The sequence below is a fragment of the Bemisia tabaci genome, chromosome 9, assembly GCF_918797505.1.
Source record: "Bemisia tabaci chromosome 9, PGI_BMITA_v3".
Classification (NCBI taxonomy): domain Eukaryota; kingdom Metazoa; phylum Arthropoda; class Insecta; order Hemiptera; family Aleyrodidae; genus Bemisia; species Bemisia tabaci.
In genome coordinates this window covers 35,287,284-35,311,910 of record NC_092801.1, presented here as the reverse complement: position 1 = coordinate 35,311,910, position 24,627 = coordinate 35,287,284, and the positions used below count along the sequence as shown (strand labels likewise).

General features: G+C 38.7%; 5 protein-coding genes across 7 annotated transcripts in view; 2 read left to right on the top strand and 3 right to left on the bottom strand.

The window, feature by feature from the left end:
• jus (EB domain-containing julius seizure protein) overlaps window positions 1–24,627 on the bottom strand; it is a 283,708-nt gene that overhangs the window by 164,321 nt on the left and 94,760 nt on the right. The window lies entirely within an intron of this gene.
• Window positions 14,278–16,233, bottom strand: LOC109038279 (uncharacterized). Its single transcript, XM_019053301.2, has one exon. It carries the CDS (start codon window positions 16,231–16,233, stop codon window positions 14,278–14,280), a length of 1,956 nt encoding a protein of 651 aa, XP_018908846.2.
• Window positions 16,945–18,480, bottom strand: LOC140225536 (uncharacterized). The gene has a single exon (XM_072304738.1). The coding sequence runs from the start codon at window positions 18,478–18,480 to the stop codon at window positions 16,945–16,947; it is 1,536 nt and encodes a 511-aa protein (XP_072160839.1).
• Window positions 18,556–20,091, top strand: LOC140225535 (uncharacterized). Its single transcript, XM_072304737.1, has one exon. It carries the CDS (start codon window positions 18,556–18,558, stop codon window positions 20,089–20,091), a length of 1,536 nt encoding a protein of 511 aa, XP_072160838.1.
• Window positions 20,802–22,757, top strand: LOC140225534 (uncharacterized). Its single transcript, XM_072304736.1, has one exon. It carries the CDS (start codon window positions 20,802–20,804, stop codon window positions 22,755–22,757), a length of 1,956 nt encoding a protein of 651 aa, XP_072160837.1.

Below are 24,627 nucleotides of genomic sequence, written 5' to 3'. Positions count from 1 at the left end.
CCATAATTTCTAACCAAAGCGACTTACCGTCTACAGTATGGCTTTCTGGGCCATACCTTATTGGTCGTGAACGTATAAGCATGGCTCCACGAACTATATTTTATGGCTCCATGATCCATAACTCGGCCGGTAAGTCACTCTTCCCATACTTGTTTTTTGAGTGTAAGATTCTTTTTTTTTCAGTGTGGGCTGAGCGCTTAAAATTAGTAAAATTTTCAGATGGAAAATACAATTCAAGAGGAAAATTTAGCAACATCGGAATGTAGTTACGTTTTTTCGTGAGGGGAACGATGAAGTGACCCATCAAAAACATCAACCTTCGGGACGTCAAACATACATCGATCACCATATCCCTCCGTTCCAGTGAATTTTCAAAGGGCGGATAAAAGGCTTGACGTCACTAAAATTACAGAGGGCTAAGTCGAGCGCGGGCTGTCGGCCGGATATAACGTCGCCTACCTGACATAAAGGCGTAACTACACTCTGCAATGAGCCCTGATTTCCATACAATACAATGTTTTTACGGGCTCATCTTAATGTGTAGTTACGCCCTTATGTCAGGCAAGCGACGATAATAGGTCGATGACGTTGGCGTTTTGTCGGCACGTCCCAGCGGCTGCACTGTTCGTCAATCGTCGGTCGTCAATTCATTAACGTTTTCTCATCCCATTATTCGCACATCCGGGTGAACTCCCTGACGTCGGTGCGTTGCGTATGCTCAAATTAATCCAATCCTCGGGTTTCGTACGGAATAGTGCTGGGAGGGTAACGCCCTTACCTCCCGTGACCCACAACCTCTTTCTTTCATTAGAGAAACACCATAAAAATCTATATCCATTTCTCGTGTTGTCTGGTTATAATCGTAGTATGCAGCGAAAGAGTTGATTATAAGTCGAAAAATAATGAGAATACATCCGGTAAATCCGTCAGATGGTCACATTAAGATCAGGCGAACCAAAGGAGAAAAACGCTCTGCTGAAGCCAAGAACTAAATCCAGGAGCTCGATACAAATATTTCGACTCGCGTGTGTTGCACGGTATCAACTGCGATTGAAGGCGCTTCTCATCGGCCTGATATGCAGAGGAGCAGATAATGTGCGGTTAATTGAGCTCAAGCTACTTGATACTTATTTTTCGAAATGTGACGTTACTCCTTTCTGATCAATTGAGTCCATGCATTGAAAAAATTGAAAAAATGAAAAATTAGAAGAGCTTAAAGTAAATTTTGAAGGGATTTGTCACAAATTTAAATGACCCGGCCATCCTATTTTTATTATAATATGCTCAATAATTGTATACATAACGTAATTTTTCTTTGGGGTGGGAGCCGGTATGTAAAAATGGAAAACATGCAGAGAGTAATACTTAACAAGACCTCCTTTAAATTTTACTTTTTTACTTTTTTTTAATTATACGAACTTGTAGACGCACTGTCAATATTCAAGTAACTTTGGGCAATTCCACAATATATTATTACTAATTTAAATAAATTTGCTTTTCTTTTTTATGAATTAGACGAACTTGTTAATGTACTGCAAATTTTCAAGTAAATTTTGGCAATTCCGTTATAGCGGTATACTTTTAAAGTGAATATTGCGACAAATGAGGTTAACTTTTTTTTTTTTTTTTTTTTTTTTTTTTTTTTTTTTTTTTTTAAGGAGAAGCCTTGAGAGAAGTTTCATAATAAAACTTGAAGCTATCCGTCTCTTGCTTTTTGAACCTCCTGAGCCCTTCAACCGCAAAAAATGCTGCAGTTGAACTGATTGTTCACCCGGACCGGGTGAGTGCAAATAATTACCCTCTCTTAGGTTGCATTTAATTTCTTAGCCACTCGTACCACCCGATCTTTTTAGCCCTACAGGAAGGACGGAGAATGCGGGGAAGCGGAAAACTGAGGAAAAATAAGTATTAAAGGATGCTTCACGTGATTATTCTTTCACGAAGAAGTTACTTTTCCCGCGTACAACGGTTGGTTTCGATGTGAAACGATGCTCGTTTTTCCGGCCAACAACTTTCCTTAATTTGATCAACTGGTACTCTTTGCGCAAAGGTTTTAGCGAGTACACCTCGTTATGTCTTTACTCAAATACATCTTTAATTAGCCATTTCTCTGCCGAGAGAGGCATTTTCAAGAGGATCAAAGTCAGCTCAGCCGGTGTTGAAAAATGTCCCGCAGACAAAACTGAAATAGCGTGGGGAGGCGCGAGTGGGAATAAATCGCATCCGAAAAATTTGACAACGCTAATGATGGGCAACTTCATACATCCGCGTAGATATAAAAGAATGTTAGTGGGCAGTAGATCCGTAATTGCGAATCATTGCTCCTCGGACTTAATAACATAAATACGTTTCAATGTAAGCAAATTTCCCCGAGTGAAGTGTATTTTTACCAAGGGAATTTTTGAAATTTCCAACTGAAAATTTCAATAATTTTTCTTCTAATCCAATGCAAAAATTAGACATATTTTCAACGGAACTCATGCATGTTTATCGTCGCTCCTCTGACGTAAAAACGTAAATACATTTCAATGTTGCCAAATTTTTCCGCGCGGAGTGTGTTTCTACCGAGGGAATTCTGGGAAGTTCCAACTGAAAATTTCAATAATTTTTTTCTAATCCTATGCAAAAATTAGACATATTTTCAACGAAACTCGTGCATGTTTATCGTCGCTCCTCTGACGTAAAAACGTAAATATATTTCAATGTTGCCAAATTTTCCCTCGCGAAGTGTGTTTCTACCGAGAGAATTTTGGGAAGTTTCAACTCAAAATTTCACTAATTTTTCTTCGAATCCTATGCAAAAATCTGACAAATTTTCAACGAAAATCATGCAGGATTATTCTCGCAACAAATTGAATTGTTTAAGGTCAAGTTTGCAACCTTGGAAAAGAGTTGCGTTTGTTCGTTCGAGAAACGATGATATGATATCCGAAAACTGACACTTTATCAATTCCAACGCTAAAAATTAAGATTCTTGACATTCTTTCTTTTCGTAACACACCCGTGACACAGGTCATATCTGCTCTCGCCAAATACTTGACGCTCAGTTTACGCTATGCGTTACGTTTCACTCGGCCACGCGTGCGTTACGTTTCACGCGACGCGATCCACTGAAAAAAAAATCTTGGTGTATTTACTAAGGAAAGGGTAAAATTACCATGAATTCAGGGTTCTATTTGATCCCAGTTCTTTCTTGGTAAAATTATCATTTATGGAATTGGCAATTTCACCGAGACATCTCGGTAAAATTATTGAACTTTCTCGGTGATTTTACTGGAAAAATTATCGGCGTTTTTACCAAAGTCCGTTGGTACCTTTACCATCTCACTCTTTTTACCAATTATTGGTAATTTTACTAAGACAGACTGGTAAACTTACCTAAAAACCGGTATTTTTACTATTTTTTTCAGGTAAGAATACCACTTTTATTGGTAATTCATTCCCGGTAACTTTGCCATTTTATCCCGGTAATTCTACCAGAGTCGATAAAAAATATTGACGTTTTTACGAAGGTCCAGTAAAATTACCGAGAAAGTTCAATAATTTTACTGAGAATTCTCGGTAAAATTACCAATTCCATAAACGGTAATTTTACCAAGAAAAAACTGGGATCAAATAGAACCCTGAACTCTTGGTAATTGTACCCTTTTCTTAGTAAATACACCGAGATTTCTTTTCAGTGCGCGTGCGATACGTTTCCCACGACGCGGTCGCTTCGAAACGAGAAGACCCTCTTTCCCCACTCAACTTTCCCTTTCCCCATAATTTCATCCGCACATTGTCTCTGTTCGTCGCATGAGAACCAGTGGCATGGCGTGAATTGCGATGTATCGATTGTTCTGCCATTTAAACATATGGTAAAGAATCGATTATTAAGGTGTTCGCTGCGAACAACCTGTTTATCGATCCTTTTCCATAGCTTTAAATGGCATAACAATCGATATATCGCAAAGCACGCCACGCCACTGCTCCTCACAGGTTAGCACTCTCAACAAGTGCGCTAATCAATTTCGCAGCTTCGCCTCCGAACCCAGAATAGACGTATCCAATGACACTAATTGTGGGTTCGAGGGGGGGAGGGGGAGGGGGGGGGCTCGCTATCAAGCCGTGTGTGCCCCCCGCCCCCTTCTCCGTTAGGGAGGCATTGATCCACGGCCCACCCCCGCCCCCATCCCTCGATGGCGACGCCCTGCAGACTGCATTCCTGCCCGACGCGACGGCGACGCTACGCTGCAACCCCCCCTCCCTCCTATCCGAGGGTGGGAGAGGGGTCGAGGGGGGAGTGAACCTCACTCTTGTACGTACTTAATCTCCGCTCTTCTCCTCGAGATTCAATTACGGGACGGCGCACAATGGGACGAGTCTTCGAACATGAAATTTTTGACAAAAATCGCAAATTTTTATGTTTATTCCGCCACATTTTAAAATTTAAGGGGTGCTTTTGAAAGACAATTTTGCGAGGAAACTGATTAAACCACTTTTAAAATCTCAAAGTTTCGTATAAACGGAGTTATGAGCGATTAAAGTTCCCACCGACCTCTCCTATTGACTCGATCCACTGTGCGGCGGGAGCGGGCCCTGAGGGATGTGGGACCACGCACTTAGTCAGAATTTAGACTGGCGAGCTGCGCGTAATTAGCCTCTCGGAAATTGCGAGGAGTTATGGGTGCATTAAGTCAACTACGCGGGCTCTTAAAGGCTGCTATGCGGGCCGTTCTCAATGTGCGCTTCGCGCCCGCAAATAAGGAAACAGCCGGGTCATGTAAATTTTATTATATGATAGAGCAAATTTGGGGGTACGCCCCCTGGCCGCTACGTGGCCAAACCTCCAGTGGGCGCTTCGGTTTCTCGGAGGTTCGCTTTGCGGGCCCCCGTGAGTCAATCTAAATGAAGCGGGCTCGTGCGCGGACCGATAGCCGCAAAAATCACAAAAATCGGCCCGGCATACTTTTACAATGTACTGTGACCAGAAATGAACATGTATATTGTTTCAATGAGAAAATTCGCGGCTTTTATCGCGTAATATAAAATAGTTAGTTAGTTAGTATATTTTCAGACATTCAGCGTCACAGGCTATTAACGTCTTTTGAAAGAAACGAGAATTTTGAAAATGGGAGTATATACGAAAATTAGATTTTTAAATTAAGAGAGGTAAAGAATTTCAGAATTTTGGTAGTAATATTGGGTTCATCACATGTACCTAAGTGGGTTTGTATTTCTGTTGATTGTAGGGGAGTAGATCTGAGATTGGAGATATCTGAGGGCAGAGCAGTCCATAAGTACGGGTTTATGATTAGAGTTGATAAATTACAGAAGTGACAGATGGGTTGATTTTCTTTGGAGATGATATGATTGTGAGTGAAGAAAAAGTGACCTATCCTGAGACGCGCAATTTGGACTTCACATGATCTTGTTTTGTGGTTAGATATTCTTGGATATGGCATGTGGGCTCTACAGAGAAAGTTATGCATCTTTAAAGGGCCAAAAGAGCAGCTGACTTGTGAAATCAAACTATCCGGAATTATTTATTTTTACAAATGTTACGACCATGTTCTTGAAAGAAACCAGTTGATAAGAAACCACGGGAACCAACTGTTTTCGTCCTAACCTAATTGTTCCTCCTGGTGTCTTACGAATTTCACTGTTGGCGTAGAATAGGATCACCCTATCTATAGTTCCTAGATCGTTGTTTGAGAGGTAATAAAATCATTTCGTCCTCTGAGGGTTGAACGATACAAATACATTCCGCCAAATTAAGAGCTCTCATTCTTTACAGTAAAAAGTTTCGCTCCGCACCGGTAAGTTTCCAACCTTCAACCCAGTGGCTCGACTGTTGGATCGCTATCGAATGATCCTAATCGATAAATCCTTATTTTAGCAATGCTATTTATCGATATATTCGATATATTTAACAATCGAAATGCCGAGGAAAAAATACCAGTCCGCTGATCCGACCCCGTCGACAGAGGTTCACTCTCTGCTGTGAACGATAAACCAAAGCAAAGGGCTGTCACGCGATAATGCAGAGAACTATCCCCTACCCCCACTAACCCCTTGTGCCCCCATCAACCCCCCACACCCCCCCGCCACCCCGAAAGCTCTCTCGTCTCACAATGTCGACTCATACAATCATACATCCGCGACGCTCGCGACCCATTCTGCCGTGGTGAGGAAAAACGCCGTATCAACATTCCAGCATTGCCAAGTTTCCTCCGATAACATATTAAATCATGAAAACAGTTACCAATATTTTTCCGTGAAATTTCCCGACACTTTAGATTAAATTACGAACGGAATTCTTAGAAAAAACAGAAGGGATACATTCACGAGTCTCCGGAAAAATTCGCTTGGTATTGAAGGAGATTTGGCAACGCTCGACGGTTCACACGGTGTTTTCCCTTAGCAAGGGGGTATTGTTGAGCTATTTACAACAAGTCTTAAACATTTCAATGCACCCGCTCTGCTCGGCTCAACGGGGTGATGAAATTTCTAAGGGGGTGGCGGGGGAGTGGGGGAAGGTATGGGGGGGGGGGGGGTGCGATGCATGGGGGATTAGACGTGCGGAGAAAAGTAGCAGCTTTGAAAAAGAAAAAAAAAGAAGAAAAAAAAATGTGACTATGAAAACGCGGACTCGTGGCGTGTCGGCGCACAGTGAATCGAGTCAATCAGAGAGGTCGGACGTAAAATGTTTGACTAAAATTGTAAATTTTAATGTTTAATTCGTCAGATTTTAAATTTTAAGGGGTGACTTGGATAGAAAATTTTACGAGGAAACCGATGGGACCACCCATAAAACTTCAAAGATTTGTATGAACGGAGTTATAAGCTTTCAAAGTTTCCAAATTTTGTCCAACTTCTCCGGTTGACTCGATCCGTTGTGTGGCGCGTCGGGCAGCCGGCCAGCGCCTACAAACCTAAGTGGATAGTTCAAGCATTGCGCAATGCGTGAAGTATCCCTGTTTCCAAATTTTGTCCAACTTCTCCAGTTGACTCGTTCTATTGTGCGGTGGCGCGTGGGGGACTGAATTAGTGGCGACGCCAAACATACGTTTCCAAAACTGGGTTGTTTCGGAGGAAAAAGAATTTAGAGGTTGTTTCGAGCTACAAATTATTTCTGTAAGAATGGTACGCAAGAATAACCTGAATAATTTAACGGAACAAAACAAGAAAATGGGAAACCAAGGCTAAAAACACACAGAACGCCTGCGACGTTTCGGGGTGGTTTAAACGCACACGGGATTTCCACCTTGATTTTACGAAAAACATGTTATGTCTCCGCAATTTTGCCGAAAAGCGCAATTTTGCTGGCTTTTATTCCATTCTAAAACACCGTTTTTGAGACCTTCTCACTTTCTCAAGCGGTTGTGCGGTCGAGAAGTTTTTCACCCTCACGGAAAAAATTAAATTGCTGATTTAACGATTCAATTGCTAGAAGAAGTTACCGCAACGTTTTAACGTAGATTTTACAACAAAAAAATGCTACTGTAACCAAAGTGGAAAGTGGTTAAAGTAGTTTTTTTTGTTGTAAAATCTACATTGAAACATTGCAGTCACCTTTTATAGCAATCGAATTTTTAAATCAGCAATTTAATTTTTTCCGCGCTTGTATTGACAGCAAATGACGATGGAATGTGGAATTCTTCTGATATGCTTTACTATACTGCCGTGCTAAGGAAAAATGCCGTATAAACATGAGAGAGTTGCCAAATTTCCTTCGATTTCGTTTATTTTTGAGGAAAGTTATGAATATTTTTCCTCAGAATTTTCAGGAATTTTAGGTGAAATTGCAATTAAAATTACCTACATGAAAAATTGGAAGGAAAATATTCATAAGTTTACCAGGAAATTCGTGAATTATCAAAAGAAATTTAGCAACGCTTGAAGGTTCATACGGCGTACTTCTTTAGGAGGGCAGTACAGGGGGTCGTTGAATGACTTACGCCAGCCTTCTTGGGGGAGAAGGAGATCAAAGAGTCCCTCCATAGGAAAAAAGGAAGGAGAAAGTATCAGTAGGACCATATGCATGGTGTATTTTGCGATCTATCCTTTTGATCTGCCATTTAAACCTATGTAAAAGTATCGGTAAACGGTGTGTTCGCAACGAACACCTTAATAATCGATTATTTTCCACACCTTCAAATGGGGTAATATCGATAATCGATCGTTAACGCCTTGTCACTGAGTAGGACCTGACGAAAGGCTTAAAAGACATGTTGTTACGAATATCGCTGAAGACACTTGCTGAATTAGTAAAATTATTTAAAAATAGAATGAATCATTTGACAAGTCACCTGTGTTTTCCCCAAAATGTAGATAGGATTACAGTCAGATTGTCGTAATTGTAAAAGAGTCCAATAAAGACTGGAGGTCATAAAAAATGGAAAACATTACCGGCCCAATGAGTACTCTATTTGGCTCGAATAAAATGAAATACAGTTTTATTTTACTAACCTGGGTATTTCAGGAAGTTTGTAATGCTGGAGGTAAATACAAAAACAATAGAATGGATAGTTTAAGCGAGGGAAAGTCTATGTGATGGGAAATTGCTTGAATGGCGGAACACAAACCCTTTTTTATGTTGTTCACTCAGGAGCATTGAAAGTATAAAATTCCATTGACACAGCTACATCACTGTTTGCCAGTTTTCTAATATTAGAAAATTTGTAACACACGTTGCTAGTGTCTCGTTGGTTAGTTCTCTCTATATAAAAGAAAGAATAGAAATAAAAATAATGATTTAAAAAAAACAAGAGGGATGGAGAGGGGGGACAGAATGCTGCGCCCCTATTCATGAACCCTTTACGGCGCCTTTTTGTTAAAACGTAAGGTTCAGCGCAACGCCGCAACGCGTACTCAAGTGAGGATTGTAGAGTGGAGGATCGTCCCAGATCAATTCAACTCCAGTGATACAATTATATCAACTCGGGGGTAATGCGCGGTTGCCTACACACGAATCTGAAGGCACTCTCTCTTGCTCAGATCCGCGACTGTCAGATGATGGACAGAAAGGAAAGGAGTAGCTAAGGATGAACCTAAATCGACTGAAAAACTGAATTTGTATTGCCAATTACTCTGCATTACTTGGAGTACTTTAAGCTGAATGAATGTTACTGGATCAATTCCATGCCTCGTATGAATATTATTCCTGTCTTTTGTCGAGATGAACATGATCCAAAAGGCGTTTTGCTTGTAAGTTGAGTTATGTTGCAAGCAATTAATTATCTCAAGCATTTTATCAAATGCCTTGGCAAGTAGTCAAATTTTGACAGCTTATGAACTTTTGTAAAGTTAGGAAAAAACTCATGAGATTCAATATTTTGGAAAAAATGACAAATCGAACTTACCACTCCAAATTCCTTCCTTTTCAAATGCTCCTCGTATGATTAAGCGTTTAAATTTTAAAACGCCCGTTTTCATAACATGCTGCAGCTTTTAAAATAAATGTTTGTTCATGCGCTGAAAATTAATTATAATACTACTCTAGATGCTTGTAGTTACACGGAAAAAACGAGCTTAGGGTTGGGACCTACATGTTAGTGCTGGACACTAACGAGGGTTAGGTCAAATGGAGCCACCAAGTCAGAGTAGTGCTGGGCACTAAACAGCTCGAGGCTGGGTCACTAAGGAAGAAGTAGTGTCAAGCCCTAAAGTGACTTTGGACTTTGGAGCGAGCGTAAAATATGAAACGCCTCCGCCTGGGATCGAACTCGGATTGCGTCGGTGGAAGACCAGCGCGTTCCCACCAGGCTATCGTGACTCCGACGGCTCATAGGTGAATTTACACCTGTTAAGCGCAACTACGTCTCGCGGCATCTGATTAGCACTACTCATGTTCAGTGCTCACCTGTACTGCCTTCCGGTGTTGAGCTGTACAGCGCTTAGACGCCAGCCCTCAACTACTCCCCACTAAACGGCCAGTAGTGCTCAACACTAGTCTTGTTTTTTCCGTGTACATTGAGTTCTTTCTTACATGATCGATGAATTATCTTGTTTAAAATTAGGAACATAATCAGGATTTCTATCTATGTTGGGATATTTTAGTATTTGCCTTTGGGCATTTAACAAAATGTCTGATTTAACTTTTTGCCTGCGACAGTCATATCTATGTATACAGTAAAAATACACGGAAAAAACAAGACTAGTGTTGAGCACTACTGGCCGTTTAGTGGGGAGTAGTTGAGGGCTGGCGTCGAAGCGCTGTACAGCTCAACACCGGAAGGCAGTGCAGGTGGGCACTGAACATGAGTAGTGCTAATCAGATGCCGCGAGACGTAGTTGCGCTTAACAGGTGTAAATTCACCCAAGAGACATCGGAGTCACGATAGCCTGGTGGTAACGCGCTGGTCTTCCACCGGCGCAACCCGAGTTCGATCCCAGGCGGAGGCGTTTCATATTTTACGCTCGCTCCAAAGTCACTTTAGGGCTTGACACTACTTCTTCCTTAGTGACCCAGCCTCGAGCTGTTTAGTGCCCAGCACTACTCTGACTTGGTGGCTCCATTTGACCTAACCCTCGTTAGTGTCCAGCACTAACATGTAGGTCCCAACCCTAAGCTCGTTTTTTCCGTGTATGCGTATTCCCATTTGCGCCATGGCAGATCTCCGATCAAATTGGATTTTTAGCGGCTCTGGTGCTTGCACTAGAGCTGCTATTCCGGACGGTCCCAGCTGGGGAGTATCAATGCAGCATGTTACATTGTAGAGACCGCGCGTTGGTTGATGGAAATCGGCGCCATTTTCGGCTATGTTCCTTGTCATGACTTTATTTTATTGCATACTGTTTTATTTTTAGTCAATGCTATGTTGTGTATTGTATTTTTGGAATCATGGTGATACAGTCAACAGTTCAAAACTTGTTTGTGCTTTTATCCCGTGATGGAAAAAATGTACTTTACGTTCAAAATTTGAAAATTTGAATTTTAAAGTTTTCGCGGTTAAGGAAGCTTTAACCACTGGGTTGGAGCTTCCTAGTCATTTACTCGATATCAGCTGATAGCAAACAAAGGTTACCAGGGAAACCGTAAACGTCTAACAACTATCGTGGCCATTGGGGCGATTATTGAAATGATATCGACTTTATGTCGCCGCTTACGACAGGACATAGCCCTATCTTAACTGTGTAATATATCGCAATTCGATATTGTTTTGATTTTTAAAAGGAGAAATTCATTCATACAGTTCCGATTAGTTTTGGCGAACGGGCCCTTAGCCTGCTTAGTACGTATAATCCCAAAACGCAGGAAAATAGATTGTAGGAAAATATTTGCATCGGAAAATCGTAACAATTTTCCCCTAGATGTCTTCCATTCCGGGTACATATTTATTGAAAACGGCGACTTTTTCAACATTCCTATTTTTATCTACAACATCTAAGTGGCCCTTCATAATCATTTAATTTTGGCCCCTGGCCAGAAAAAGGTTCGGAAATTGCAGTGATTTTGCCGAAAATGCTGAAGTAAGTAAATTTGGGCATTTTTTTTCCTTCTTCAAACTCTGTGGAGAAGCACTTCTCCTCCAGTACATCTATTTTTTTACTTATCTCTCGCAAGGTACATTTACAGAAGGTGTGTTCCAGTATTAACAGTTCAGATTCGTTGTTTTTTTATTATAACGATTATTTCGGAAAGCAATTATTACATTGTTCAATTCTACTGACTTTCAACACTCGATTATACTCCCGGCAAATTCTGCAGCAGCGTTTCAAATGTTGACTCTAATGCTTCCAACAGCCATCCGATGTCTAAGAGTTTATTCCTAGATTTAGGGATTTTCCGGAATTTCCAGGGATTTAGGGATTTTTCAGGAAATCTAGGGATTTTTTTTTGATGAGGTAAAGTTACGAAAAATCAACTTTTTAACCTCAATTCTAGCTTCGACAATCGAAAACATTTTTTCATCTATATTTTGTAGGCCTTTTTGGCAACACTATTTTCCCCGCAAATAAGCCGGAAATTAAAACGATTGCGTCCTTCGATGTACTTGACATTCAACTGCATTCAACCTGTTAATAATAAGAAATCAACTAATATTCTTTCATTTTATTGGTCTGGATTAGCACTGCTTTCAGAGAGCGCCAAAATTCAAACGAGCCAATCAGATTTAAATATTGCAAATCGCTACATCGAATGACATCATGATTCTTCGTTAAAAATGGCGCTTTTTGCAAAATCTAGGGATTTTTTAAGTATATTTGAGCAAATCTGGGGATTTAGGGATTTTTAGCGAAATCTAGGCATTTTTTTTCTTCCCCGCTAGGGATTTAATATCGGAAGACTGGCTTCCAGTATCGTAGCGTTGATCGTCGCTGATGTCGAAATGGAACCTAATGCCGGACTTACTGTAACACCTCCATTCCTCAATTCCGGTGAGGAATACGTCCCTACCCTTAACTCAATATAAATATACAAATTGATAAGTGAGTGCTTTAGTCTCCTGAAAACAGAATTGCGAAACTTAAAATTGGAGAAAAATGATGAGTAAATGAAAAATGGAACCAATTGGTGGGATATGTCGCATGCCATTCTGACACAAAATATGGCGTCTATCGAATCACCTTAACTAAATAAAATAACCAAATTTTCAACTCTCAAACTATCAACTATCAACTATCAAAATTCAAACTATCAAAATTTCCAACAATGACAAAAATGATTGTAATATACCTATAATGTAATGAAATATACACGCTCTAATCATTTAATTTGTATTACCTTTATGTTATGTACCTACATGTTATACTATTTTTATAATAAATTTTGCCAACATGCTTTTCAATTCAGTCTACAACATTTCATTCCGACGTGGCAATAATGATTTATAATGCCCCTAAACATTAAAATGAATTACAATAGTAATGCCGCATTATAATGTCGTATTATACATCGCAACGATTCATGTCCTACTGATTATTGATTATTGTAAGATGAATTCTGTTTTCTCTGATTGTATGTTTCATACGTGCGAAGCAAGTACGGGTCACTAGAAACGTGGTTCGTACGGGTGGCTGATGAAATTGATCTTCGAATACCTTTTGATGAGCTAGGGAAATGGAACCATCTACATCTCATGGACAATAAATAGTTGCCGTAATTAAGGTCATCCCGTGATTAAGGTGCCGTGATTTAAGTCATAAATTCTTCATCTAATTCTTGATTCATCTCCAAAATGTCTGCTAAAGCTTTCATGCGCTTCTCCTTGTATGCATGAATGAGCAAATTGGGTATCGAACAAGCGGACACTTTTTGAAAATTTAGATGATTCTGGACAGGCCCGCCACATCCCATCTCGGGCCCTGGTACCAATTTTCCGGCCCGGGCCCCTAGCACAGGGGGGGGGGGCCGGGGGTCTTCCCCGGGAAATTTTTTGAAATTTTAAATCTATTTGGACGCATTATGAAGCTCTTATGATGGAGATTTTCCATCAATTTCTGCAGAATAATTACGCCTTCTTGTTTAATTTCAGCACCAAAAACTTTTGAATTGTTGCATTCAAAACATCTAAAAATTTTTTTTTGAGGGGGCAGATGATAATTTTCAATTATATGGGGAGCCGGGCCCCCCTGGACTCCCCTTTCGTACGTCTATGGCAAGGGAGTTAAGCCATTGAAGTCGAGGATGCCCAGAAAGGAGCCTCTTAGCATCCGACAACGGAAGAAAATGAAACACAGTTACTAAGAATATCATTCTACATATACTCAAAATCTTGAAAATCTCTAAAAAAGTAAGAAAAATTTTATAGTGCCCTAGCGTGCTTTTGAAACTTTATTCACCTTTTGCGGAATTTTTAGGTTAATTTTTTCACTATCCCTACGAGACAAGGGTTACACATGAATTCGTTGTGGTTTTTTCACCTGCGTCACGGGCCCCTCCAGGGCCCGGGCCCCGGTACCAAGGACCCAGTATCCCCCCCTTTGTGGCGGGCCTGATTCTGGACAATATCGTACAGAAGTCCACGAGCTGCAGATAGAACCATTACCTCTAGCTCATCAAAAGTTATTCGAAGATCATTCAACAACCTCTTTGACAAGTTGCAAAAACTTTTCGTTAACAATAGTGTCACACGGTACTAGGAATATTTACTATTTAACGAACCTTATATTTCCCTGACTCAGTCCTAAATTATAGAAGTATGCGTTACTTTTCCAGCAATCCAAAAAAACAATTATATTGAAATTTTTTTGTAAAACTTTTTCTTACCGATTTTTCCTAAGACTTGTCGATTGTACACTACAGCTGTTTCGGGTTTTCACCCATCGTCAGGTGATTTAAAAATATAAAAACTAAAATTTTTCACGGTACGTTTTCGCGATCGCGAGTTGTCGATGTCCGCGTCCGCGTTCGCGTTCGTGGCGAGACTGATAACCCTGGCATTCTTCCTCACTCCCTGTTATCACGTAGTAGTCCATCAAGGTGGGAGGGGTAATCACTGTTGTTATGGTACTTTCTGTCTGAGAATTAAGGATGGCTTTGGTCTTAAATCTATCTATTTCGAGTTGTTCACAAACGTTCATTTTTTTGCCCTTTTTGCATTTTCTCATCACCTTTACTTCACATTTTTCAAGAGGATGTTTTGAATCAATTAGATGGTCAGACAGAGATGAGTGGCCGTATTTCTTGTTTTTGGCATGGTTTAGATGTTCTTTGGTCCTTGTTTTAATACTTCTGCCCGTTTGTCCTATATATAGAGAGCCACATTCACATGTTATTCTGTAGATACCACTCTGTTCTAAGCTGTCTTGGTTCTCATTTATTTTGCCAGTATTTATGAGAAAGCCACCTAGATTTTTGTCGTTGTTGAAGGTCACGTTATATTCACTTTTTACAAGTTGTGTTATAGACTGGGATAATTTTTCTACGTATGGGATTGATATCCATTTTTTATTTCTATCAGGTACTTTGTTGTACAGTCTCTGGTCTATGCGTTTTGACTTTTTCTTCATTAGGATTTTCAGGATGTCTTCCTTCTTGTATCCATTATTAATTGCAATTTCTAATATGGTGTTCAGTTCTTTATTGTAATCTTGTTTTGACAGAGGAATGTTGATAAGTCTATTAAGGAAACTGTGGAATCCTGCCATCTTCTGTTGCCAACTATGGTATGAGTTTTCTGGTATTATTGCATCAGTGTAGCAAGGTTTGCGGTATATGCTGAATTTAAGTTTGTTGTTCTTGATTTGAATGGTTAAATCGAGGTAGTTCAACTTCTTGCCACCAAACTCTAGTTTAAACTTGATTTTTGGGTGTAAGTTATTGAGCTCCTTCACAAACTGTTCAGCTTCTCTCTCAGAACCTAACCATATGCCAAAGGAGTCGTCTACCAGTCTGAAATATTTGAAAATTCTGTTTCTCCATTTCTCTAACGTGACTATTTTATGGTCTATATCATCCATAAATACTTCAGCCATCAGGGGGGAGATGGGCGCTCCCATAGGTAGTCCTTCTTTCAGTTTGAAGGTTGTTTGGTTGTATTCAAAATAGTTATTAGTGGTGGTATACTGGAGGAGTTTACAGAATTCTGATATTTCTTTTCTGGAAAACTTTGAGTGTGTCTCTAGGATGTTTTTAGTTTGTAGCACGGCTGTGCCCCCGTCTACATTATTGAATAGGTTCTCTACATCTAAGGATATTAATTTTGCATTGTTAGGCAGGCGTACCTTCTTGAGCTTTTCTGTTAATTCTGTTGAATTTTTTATTGAGTATTCTGCCTTCCATTGGGTGTGTTTCTTAAACAGTGAGATTAAAAATTTTTCTAATTTATAAGTGACTGATCCTTTGGTTGAGACTACTGGTCTTATGGGTACGTCTCTAATGTCCATAGATTCTGAGGCTTTATGTATTTTGACATAACCCTTAAGGACGGGGATTCTAGGGTTCATCTCAATCAATAATTTAGGGTGTTCAGTAAGTTCTTTACAACTATCAACTAGTTTTCTAAAATGATTATTTTGGGTTGGGACAGGGTTCTTTTTGCATTCCTCAATTTCATTGTTATCTAAAAAGTCCTTCACTTTTTGATTGTATTCACACTCTTTCAAGATTACTAAAGAGTTGCATTTGTCTGCTTTGCTGACTATTAAATTATCATTTTTGATCTTTGTTTTTATAGTTTTTATGGTTTGTATTACATTTCTACCACTTAAGCTGTCTCCAATGGTTTCTTGGAGGTAGGTCTCGACTTTGTGGCTCACATTATAGATGGTTGATTTACTATTTACCTTGCTGTTGACATCTATCATAAGATCAATCAGTCTATCTTCAACTTTCTTAGGGGGGGGGCAGTACTTTATGCCTTGGTTAAGGAGTTCTAATTCTCTGTCTGTGAATATTGTGTCCGTAAGGTTGACAATTTTTGGGCCAAAGGAACTACATTTCTGCTTTTTATTTTTACTTAGTAATTTTTCGAATTTATTATCTTGTTTCAATTTTTTCTTGAATGCTACGTGGCTGACTTCCTCATGCACAGAATCTAAAAAGGTGTTAAGTTCGACACAGTGAAGTTTATGTAGGGTTTCGAGGTGTAACCACATGAGTTGTTTATACATCCTTTCTCGCTGGGAGTATTTTAGATTAATCTCAGATCTTAAAGTCAGTAACATGAGCTTACCTTTCAGGTTATCATCACCTTTAAAATTTCTGAACTTGTCACTAATGAATGTAGGGAAAACGCCATTCCTCTTGCATTTTGTGTTGAATTGAATGTCTAGTGACAGTTTCTTTGTTTTCAATTTTAGTTTTTTATACATTTTCAGTTGTTTCCCAAACTCGTACTTCGGGAATTTCCAGATCCAGTTGTTATCACTTCTCTTGTTGACTTTATCGGCCATACTTTAATTATTGAAATTTTTTTGTAAAACTTTTTCTTACCGATTTTTCCTAAGACTTGTCGATTGTACACTACAGCTGTTTCGGGTTTTCACCCATCGTCAGGTGATTTAAAAATATAAAAACTAAAATTTTTCACGGTACGTTTTCGCGATCGCGAGTTGTCGATGTCCGCGTCCGCGTTCGCGTTCGTGGCGAGACTGATAACCCTGGCATTCTTCCTCACTCCCTGTTATCACGTAGTAGTCCATCAAGGTGGGAGGGGTAATCACTGTTGTTATGGTACTTTCTGTCTGAGAATTAAGGATGGCTTTGGTCTTAAATCTATCTATTTCGAGTTGTTCACAAACGTTCATTTTTTTGCCCTTTTTGCATTTTCTCATCACCTTTACTTCACATTTTTCAAGAGGATGTTTTGAATCAATTAGATGGTCAGACAGAGATGAGTGGCCGTATTTCTTGTTTTTGGCATGGTTTAGATGTTCTTTGGTCCTTGTTTTAATACTTCTGCCCGTTTGTCCTATATATAGAGAGCCACATTCACATGTTATTCTGTAGATACCACTCTGTTCTAAGCTGTCTTGGTTCTCATTTATTTTGCCAGTATTTATGAGAAAGCCACCTAGATTTTTGTCGTTGTTGAAGGTCACGTTATATTCACTTTTTACAAGTTGTGTTATAGACTGGGATAATTTTTCTACGTATGGGATTGATATCCATTTTTTATTTCTATCAGGTACTTTGTTGTACAGTCTCTGGTCTATGCGTTTTGACTTTTTCTTCATTAGGATTTTCAGGATGTCTTCCTTCTTGTATCCATTATTAATTGCAATTTCTAATATGGTGTTCAGTTCTTTATTGTAATCTTGTTTTGACAGAGGAATGTTGATAAGTCTATTAAGGAAACTGTGGAATCCTGCCATCTTCTGTTGCCAACTATGGTATGAGTTTTCTGGTATTATTGCATCAGTGTAGCAAGGTTTGCGGTATATGCTGAATTTAAGTTTGTTGTTCTTGATTTGAATGGTTAAATCGAGGTAGTTCAACTTCTTGCCACCAAACTCTAGTTTAAACTTGATTTTTGGGTGTAAGTTATTGAGCTCCTTCACAAACTGTTCAGCTTCTCTCTCAGAACCTAACCATATGCCAAAGGAGTCGTCTACCAGTCTGAAATATTTGAAAATTCTGTTTCTCCATTTCTCTAACGTGACTATTTTATGGTCTATATCATCCATAAATACTTCAGCCATCAGGGGGGAGATGGGCGCTCCCATAGGTAGTCCTTCTTTCAGTTTGAAGGTTGTTTGGTTGTATTCAAAATAGTTATTAGTGGTGGTATACTGGAGGAGTTTACAGAATTCTGATATTTCTTTTCTGGAAAACTTTGAGTGTGTCTCTAGGATGTTTTTAGTTTGTAGCACGGCTGTGCCCCCGTCTACATTATTGAATAGGTTCTCTACATCTAAGGATATTAATTTTGCATTGTTAGGCAGGCGTACCTTCTTGAGCTTTTCTGTTAATTCTGTTGAATTTTTTATTGAGTATTCTGCCTTCCATTGGGTGTGTTTCTTAAACAGTGAGATTAAAAATTTTTCTAATTTATAAGTGACTGATCCTTTGGTTGAGACTACTGGTCTTATGGGTACGTCTCTAATGTCCATAGATTCTGAGGCTTCTAGCCTCAGAATCGTATCCTATCCTATCCTATCCTAATCTAGCCTTAAGCCTCAGAATCTATGGATATTAGAGACGTACCCATAAGACCAGTAGTCTCAACCAAAGGATCAGTCACTTATAAATTAGAAAAATTTTTAATCTCACTGTTTAAGAAACACACCCAATGGAAGGCAGAATACTCAATAAAAAATTCAACAGAATTAACAGAAAAGCTCAAGAAGGTACGCCTGCCTAACAATGCAAAATTAATATCCTTAGATGTAGAGAACCTATTCAATAATGTAGACGGGGGCACAGCCGTGCTACAAACTAAAAACATCCTAGAGACACACTCAAAGTTTTCCAGAAAAGAAATATCAGAATTCTGTAAACTCCTCCAGTATACCACCACTAATAACTATTTTGAATACAACCAAACAACCTTCAAACTGAAAGAAGGACTACCTATGGGAGCGCCCATCTCCCCCCTGATGGCTGAAGTATTTATGGATGATATAGACCATAAAATAGTCACGTTAGAGAAATGGAGAAACAGAATTTTCAAATATTTCAGACTGGTAGACGACTCCTTTGGCATATGGTTAGGTTCTGAGAGAGAAGCTGAACAGTTTGTGAAGGAGCTCAATAACTTACACCCAAAAATCAAGTTTAAACTAGAGTTTGGTGGCAAGAAGTTGAACTACCTCGATTTAACCATTCAAATCAAGAACAACAAACTTAAATTCAGCATATACCGCAAACCTTGCTACACTGATGCAATAATACCAGAAAACTCATACCATAGTTGGCAACAGAAGATGGCAGGATTCCACAGTTTCCTTAATAGACTTATCAACATTCCTCTGTCAAAACAAGATTACAATAAAGAACTGAACACCATATTAGAAATTGCAATTAATAATGGATACAAGAAGGAAGACATCCTGAAAATCCTAATGAAGAAAAAGTCAAAACGCATAGACCAGAGACTGTACAACAAAGTACCTGATAGAAATAAAAAATGGATATCAATCCCATACGTAGAAAAATTATCCCAGTCTATAACACAACTTGTAAAAAGTGAATATAACGTGACCTTCAACAACGACAAAAATCTAGGTGGCTTTCTCATAAATACTGGCAAAATAAATGAGAACCAAGACAGCTTAGAACAGAGTGGTATCTACAGAATAACATGTGAATGTGGCTCTCTATATATAGGACAAACGGGCAGAAGTATTAAAACAAGGACCAAAGAACATCTAAACCATGCCAAAAACAAGAAATACGGCCACTCATCTCTGTCTGACCATCTAATTGATTCAAAACATCCTCTTGAAAAATGTGAAGTAAAGGTGATGAGAAAATGCAAAAAGGGCAAAAAAATGAACGTTTGTGAACAACTCGAAATAGATAGATTTAAGACCAAAGCCATCCTTAATTCTCAGACAGAAAGTACCATAACAACAGTGATTACCCCTCCCACCTTGATGGACTACTACGTGATAACAGGGAGTGAGGAAGAATGCCAGGGTTATCAGTCTCGCCACGAACGCGAACGCGGACGCGGACATCGACAACTCGCGATCGCGAAAACGTACCGTGAAAAATTTTAGTTTTTATATTTTTAAATCACCTGACGATGGGTGAAAACCCGAAACAGCTGTAGTGTACAATCGACAAGTCTTAGGAAAAATCGGTAAGAAAAAGTTTTACAAAAAAATTTCAATAATTAAAGTATGGCCGATAAAGTCAACAAGAGAAGTGATAACAACTGGATCTGGAAATTCCCGAAGTACGAGTTTGGGAAACAACTGAAAATGTATAAAAAACTAAAATTGAAAACAAAGAAACTGTCACTAGACATTCAATTCAACACAAAATGCAAGAGGAATGGCGTTTTCCCTACATTCATTAGTGACAAGTTCAGAAATTTTAAAGGTGATGATAACCTGAAAGGTAAGCTCATGTTACTGACTTTAAGATCTGAGATTAATCTAAAATACTCCCAGCGAGAAAGGATGTATAAACAACTCATGTGGTTACACCTCGAAACCCTACATAAACTTCACTGTGTCGAACTTAACACCTTTTTAGATTCTGTGCATGAGGAAGTCAGCCACGTAGCATTCAAGAAAAAATTGAAACAAGATAATAAATTCGAAAAATTACTAAGTAAAAATAAAAAGCAGAAATGTAGTTCCTTTGGCCCAAAAATTGTCAACCTTACGGACACAATATTCACAGACAGAGAATTAGAACTCCTTAACCAAGGCATAAAGTACTGCCCCCCCCTAAGAAAGTTGAAGATAGACTGATTGATCTTATGATAGATGTCAACAGCAAGGTAAATAGTAAATCAACCATCTATAATGTGAGCCACAAAGTCGAGACCTACCTCCAAGAAACCATTGGAGACAGCTTAAGTGGTAGAAATGTAATACAAACCATAAAAACTATAAAAACAAAGATCAAAAATGATAATTTAATAGTCAGCAAAGCAGACAAATGCAACTCTTTAGTAATCTTGAAAGAGTGTGAATACAATCAAAAAGTGAAGGACTTTTTAGATAACAATGAAATTGAGGAATGCAAAAAGAACCCTGTCCCAACCCAAAATAATCATTTTAGAAAACTAGTTGATAGTTGTAAAGAACTTACTGAACACCCTAAATTATTGATTGAGATGAACCCTAGAATCCCCGTCCTTAAGGGTTATGTCAAAATACATAAAGCCTCAGAATCTATGGACATTAGAGACGTACCCATAAGACCAGTAGTCTCAACCAAAGGATCAGTCACTTATAAATTAGAAAAATTTTTAATCTCACTGTTTAAGAAACACACCCAATGGAAGGCAGAATACTCAATAAAAAATTCAACAGAATTAACAGAAAAGCTCAAGAAGGTACGCCTGCCTAACAATGCAAAATTAATATCCTTAGATGTAGAGAACCTATTCAATAATGTAGACGGGGGCACAGCCGTGCTACAAACTAAAAACATCCTAGAGACACACTCAAAGTTTTCCAGAAAAGAAATATCAGAATTCTGTAAACTCCTCCAGTATACCACCACTAATAACTATTTTGAATACAACCAAACAACCTTCAAACTGAAAGAAGGACTACCTATGGGAGCGCCCATCTCCCCCCTGATGGCTGAAGTATTTATGGATGATATAGACCATAAAATAGTCACGTTAGAGAAATGGAGAAACAGAATTTTCAAATATTTCAGACTGGTAGACGACTCCTTTGGCATATGGTTAGGTTCTGAGAGAGAAGCTGAACAGTTTGTGAAGGAGCTCAATAACTTACACCCAAAAATCAAGTTTAAACTAGAGTTTGGTGGCAAGAAGTTGAACTACCTCGATTTAACCATTCAAATCAAGAACAACAAACTTAAATTCAGCATATACCGCAAACCTTGCTACACTGATGCAATAATACCAGAAAACTCATACCATAGTTGGCAACAGAAGATGGCAGGATTCCACAGTTTCCTTAATAGACTTATCAACATTCCTCTGTCAAAACAAGATTACAATAAAGAACTGAACACCATATTAGAAATTGCAATTAATAATGGATACAAGAAGGAAGACATCCTGAAAATCCTAATGAAGAAAAAGTCAAAACGCATAGACCAGAGACTGTACAACAAAGTACCTGATAGAAATAAAAAATGGATATCAATCCCATACGTAGAAAAATTATCCCAGTCTATAACACAACTTGTAAAAAGTGAATATAACGTGACCTTCAACAACGACAAAAATCTAGGTGGCTTTCTCATAAATACTGGCAAAATAAATGAGAACCAAGACAGCTTAGAACAGAGTGGTATCTACAGAATAACATGTGAATGTGGCTCTCTATATATAGGACAAACGGGCAGAAGTATTAAAACAAGGACCAAAGAACATCTAAACCATGCCAAAAACAAGAAATACGGCCACTCATCTCTGTCTGACCATCTAATTGATTCAAAACATCCTCTTGAAAAATGTGAAGTAAAGGTGATGAGAAAATGCAAAAAGGGCAAAAAAATGAACGTTTGTGAACAACTCGAAATAGATAGATTTAAGACCAAAGCCATCCTTAATTCTCAGACAGAAAGTACCATAACAACAGTGATTACCCCTCCCACCTTGATGGACTACTACGTGATAACAGGGAGTGAGGAAGAATGCCAGGGTTATCAGTCTCGCCACGAACGCGAACGCGGACGCGGACATCGACAACTCGCGATCGCGAAAACGTACCGTGAAAAATTTTAGTTTTTATATTTTTAAATCACCTGACGATGGGTGAAAACCCGAAACAGCTGTAGTGTACAATCGACAAGTCTTAGGAAAAATCGGTAAGAAAAAGTTTTACAAAAAAATTTCAATAATTAAAGTATGGCCGATAAAGTCAACAAGAGAAGTGATAAAACAATTATACAAAAAACCGATACCTACACTTTCAGATATAAAAATGCAAATTTTTTGCAGCCTCGCTAAACGACTTATCAACCAGAGATTTTTTAGGAAGCGGACCTCCAAAGAGCTTTCAAAATTAAAAGTATACAACAAGTGATAATTCCATGTATTCGCCATATCAAAGCCCAATACACATTTATACACCGGCTACGTAAATCTGCTAAGTTACAAAACATGAATCGACAGTTGTCGGATTGTACATCAATGACAAAATGTGTCTAGGCCCTCATTCTTGACTACAACTACTGCCCCCAGAGCCGCTCTCCGACGCCAATGCGTTGGAGCTTCCTGCTTGTTTTCAAATCCAACCGACAGTTTTTAGATTTCCTTCACTAATTCAAACAGATTCACGAATTATTTCGCGGAAATACATATATTTATTTAATTTTCTCACAAGTTCAATATTTAATGGGGCATTTTGGAACGCTATAAGGGACTTGCAGCTTTAGCCATCGATAAATTATTCATAATGGTCGAAAAGAAGCCACCATTGTTTTACCGAAAACCGCTGAAGAAAATTTACATCCGATGATATTGATAGACGTCTCATTCATTCATATGCCCGAGAAAACGACTGAACTCTATATTGCTCGTAAAAATAGGTCGCTAAAATTTGACACACGTTAGAAACGAGTTTATACATACGAAACAAGCCCTTAAAAATCTGTCATAAAATAAGAATGCCCGAAATTTTTGTCGGATTTTTTCCGTCATCTCAAAAGCGGACGTCACGGGAGAAAAGTCAATTTCAACTATCTGCATTGATGTGATGAAATTGAAACTTTTAACTTTAAAACCAAAAGCGCTCTTGAGAAAGTTGGGAACGGTGACATAGTTTCTGCAGACTTACGAACGTTTTCTTTTCAAACTTCGCTGACGCACGACCCGCTCCGTCAAAAAATCTTCCCGCGCTTCGAGAAAAGCTCACGCGAAACCTTGTGTGTCACACGTAAGAATGCTCGAAGAACTTATCTCTCAAACCCTTTCAAATTTCATTCAAGCCTGTAAAGCTGAGAGGGAATTTTTATTAAAACGTAGAGTTGTGATGAACATTCCGTCGACTGTTTTGAGGACCAGATCAGCCTGTGAAATTACCTACCTCAAAAGTTTTCAACTTTTTAACATAGTGCTGTGAAATTTGAGTTTTCCCCCAAACTGTAATGCACAAAAATATGCGGATTACCCTTTGGATTGCATTTTGCAAAAAAGAACCAAGAGCATTCCAATGTCGCTAAGATTGTGCAACTTTTTTTATCATGCAAATATAAACTAATCATTTAAACAAGTTTGATCTGTAATTTCAATTAACAATACATTCAAGACAAAACTTACCTATTTTGATCTAAGTTTTTGCGTGATTCTAGTAATTTCATTGCTAGAAATGTAAGCTGTCCAATCCTAGCAACGTTGGAATCCTCTTCTTTCCTTTTTGCAAAATGCAATGCATTTGATACTATGTTATTCTTCGAGAAAATGGTAGGAGGGCAATTTTCTAGGAATTCGTGGCCCGTGTTTCCCAGTTATCATTTTATTGAGTAAGATATTTTTTTTTACTTATCACCTCAGAATTACCGGTAAGAACAGCAGTTTATTTTATTGGTTACTGAAGCAGTATTCAGTATTCAGTACAGTATTCAGTTTTCAGTAATTCAGTAACGAGGCAGTA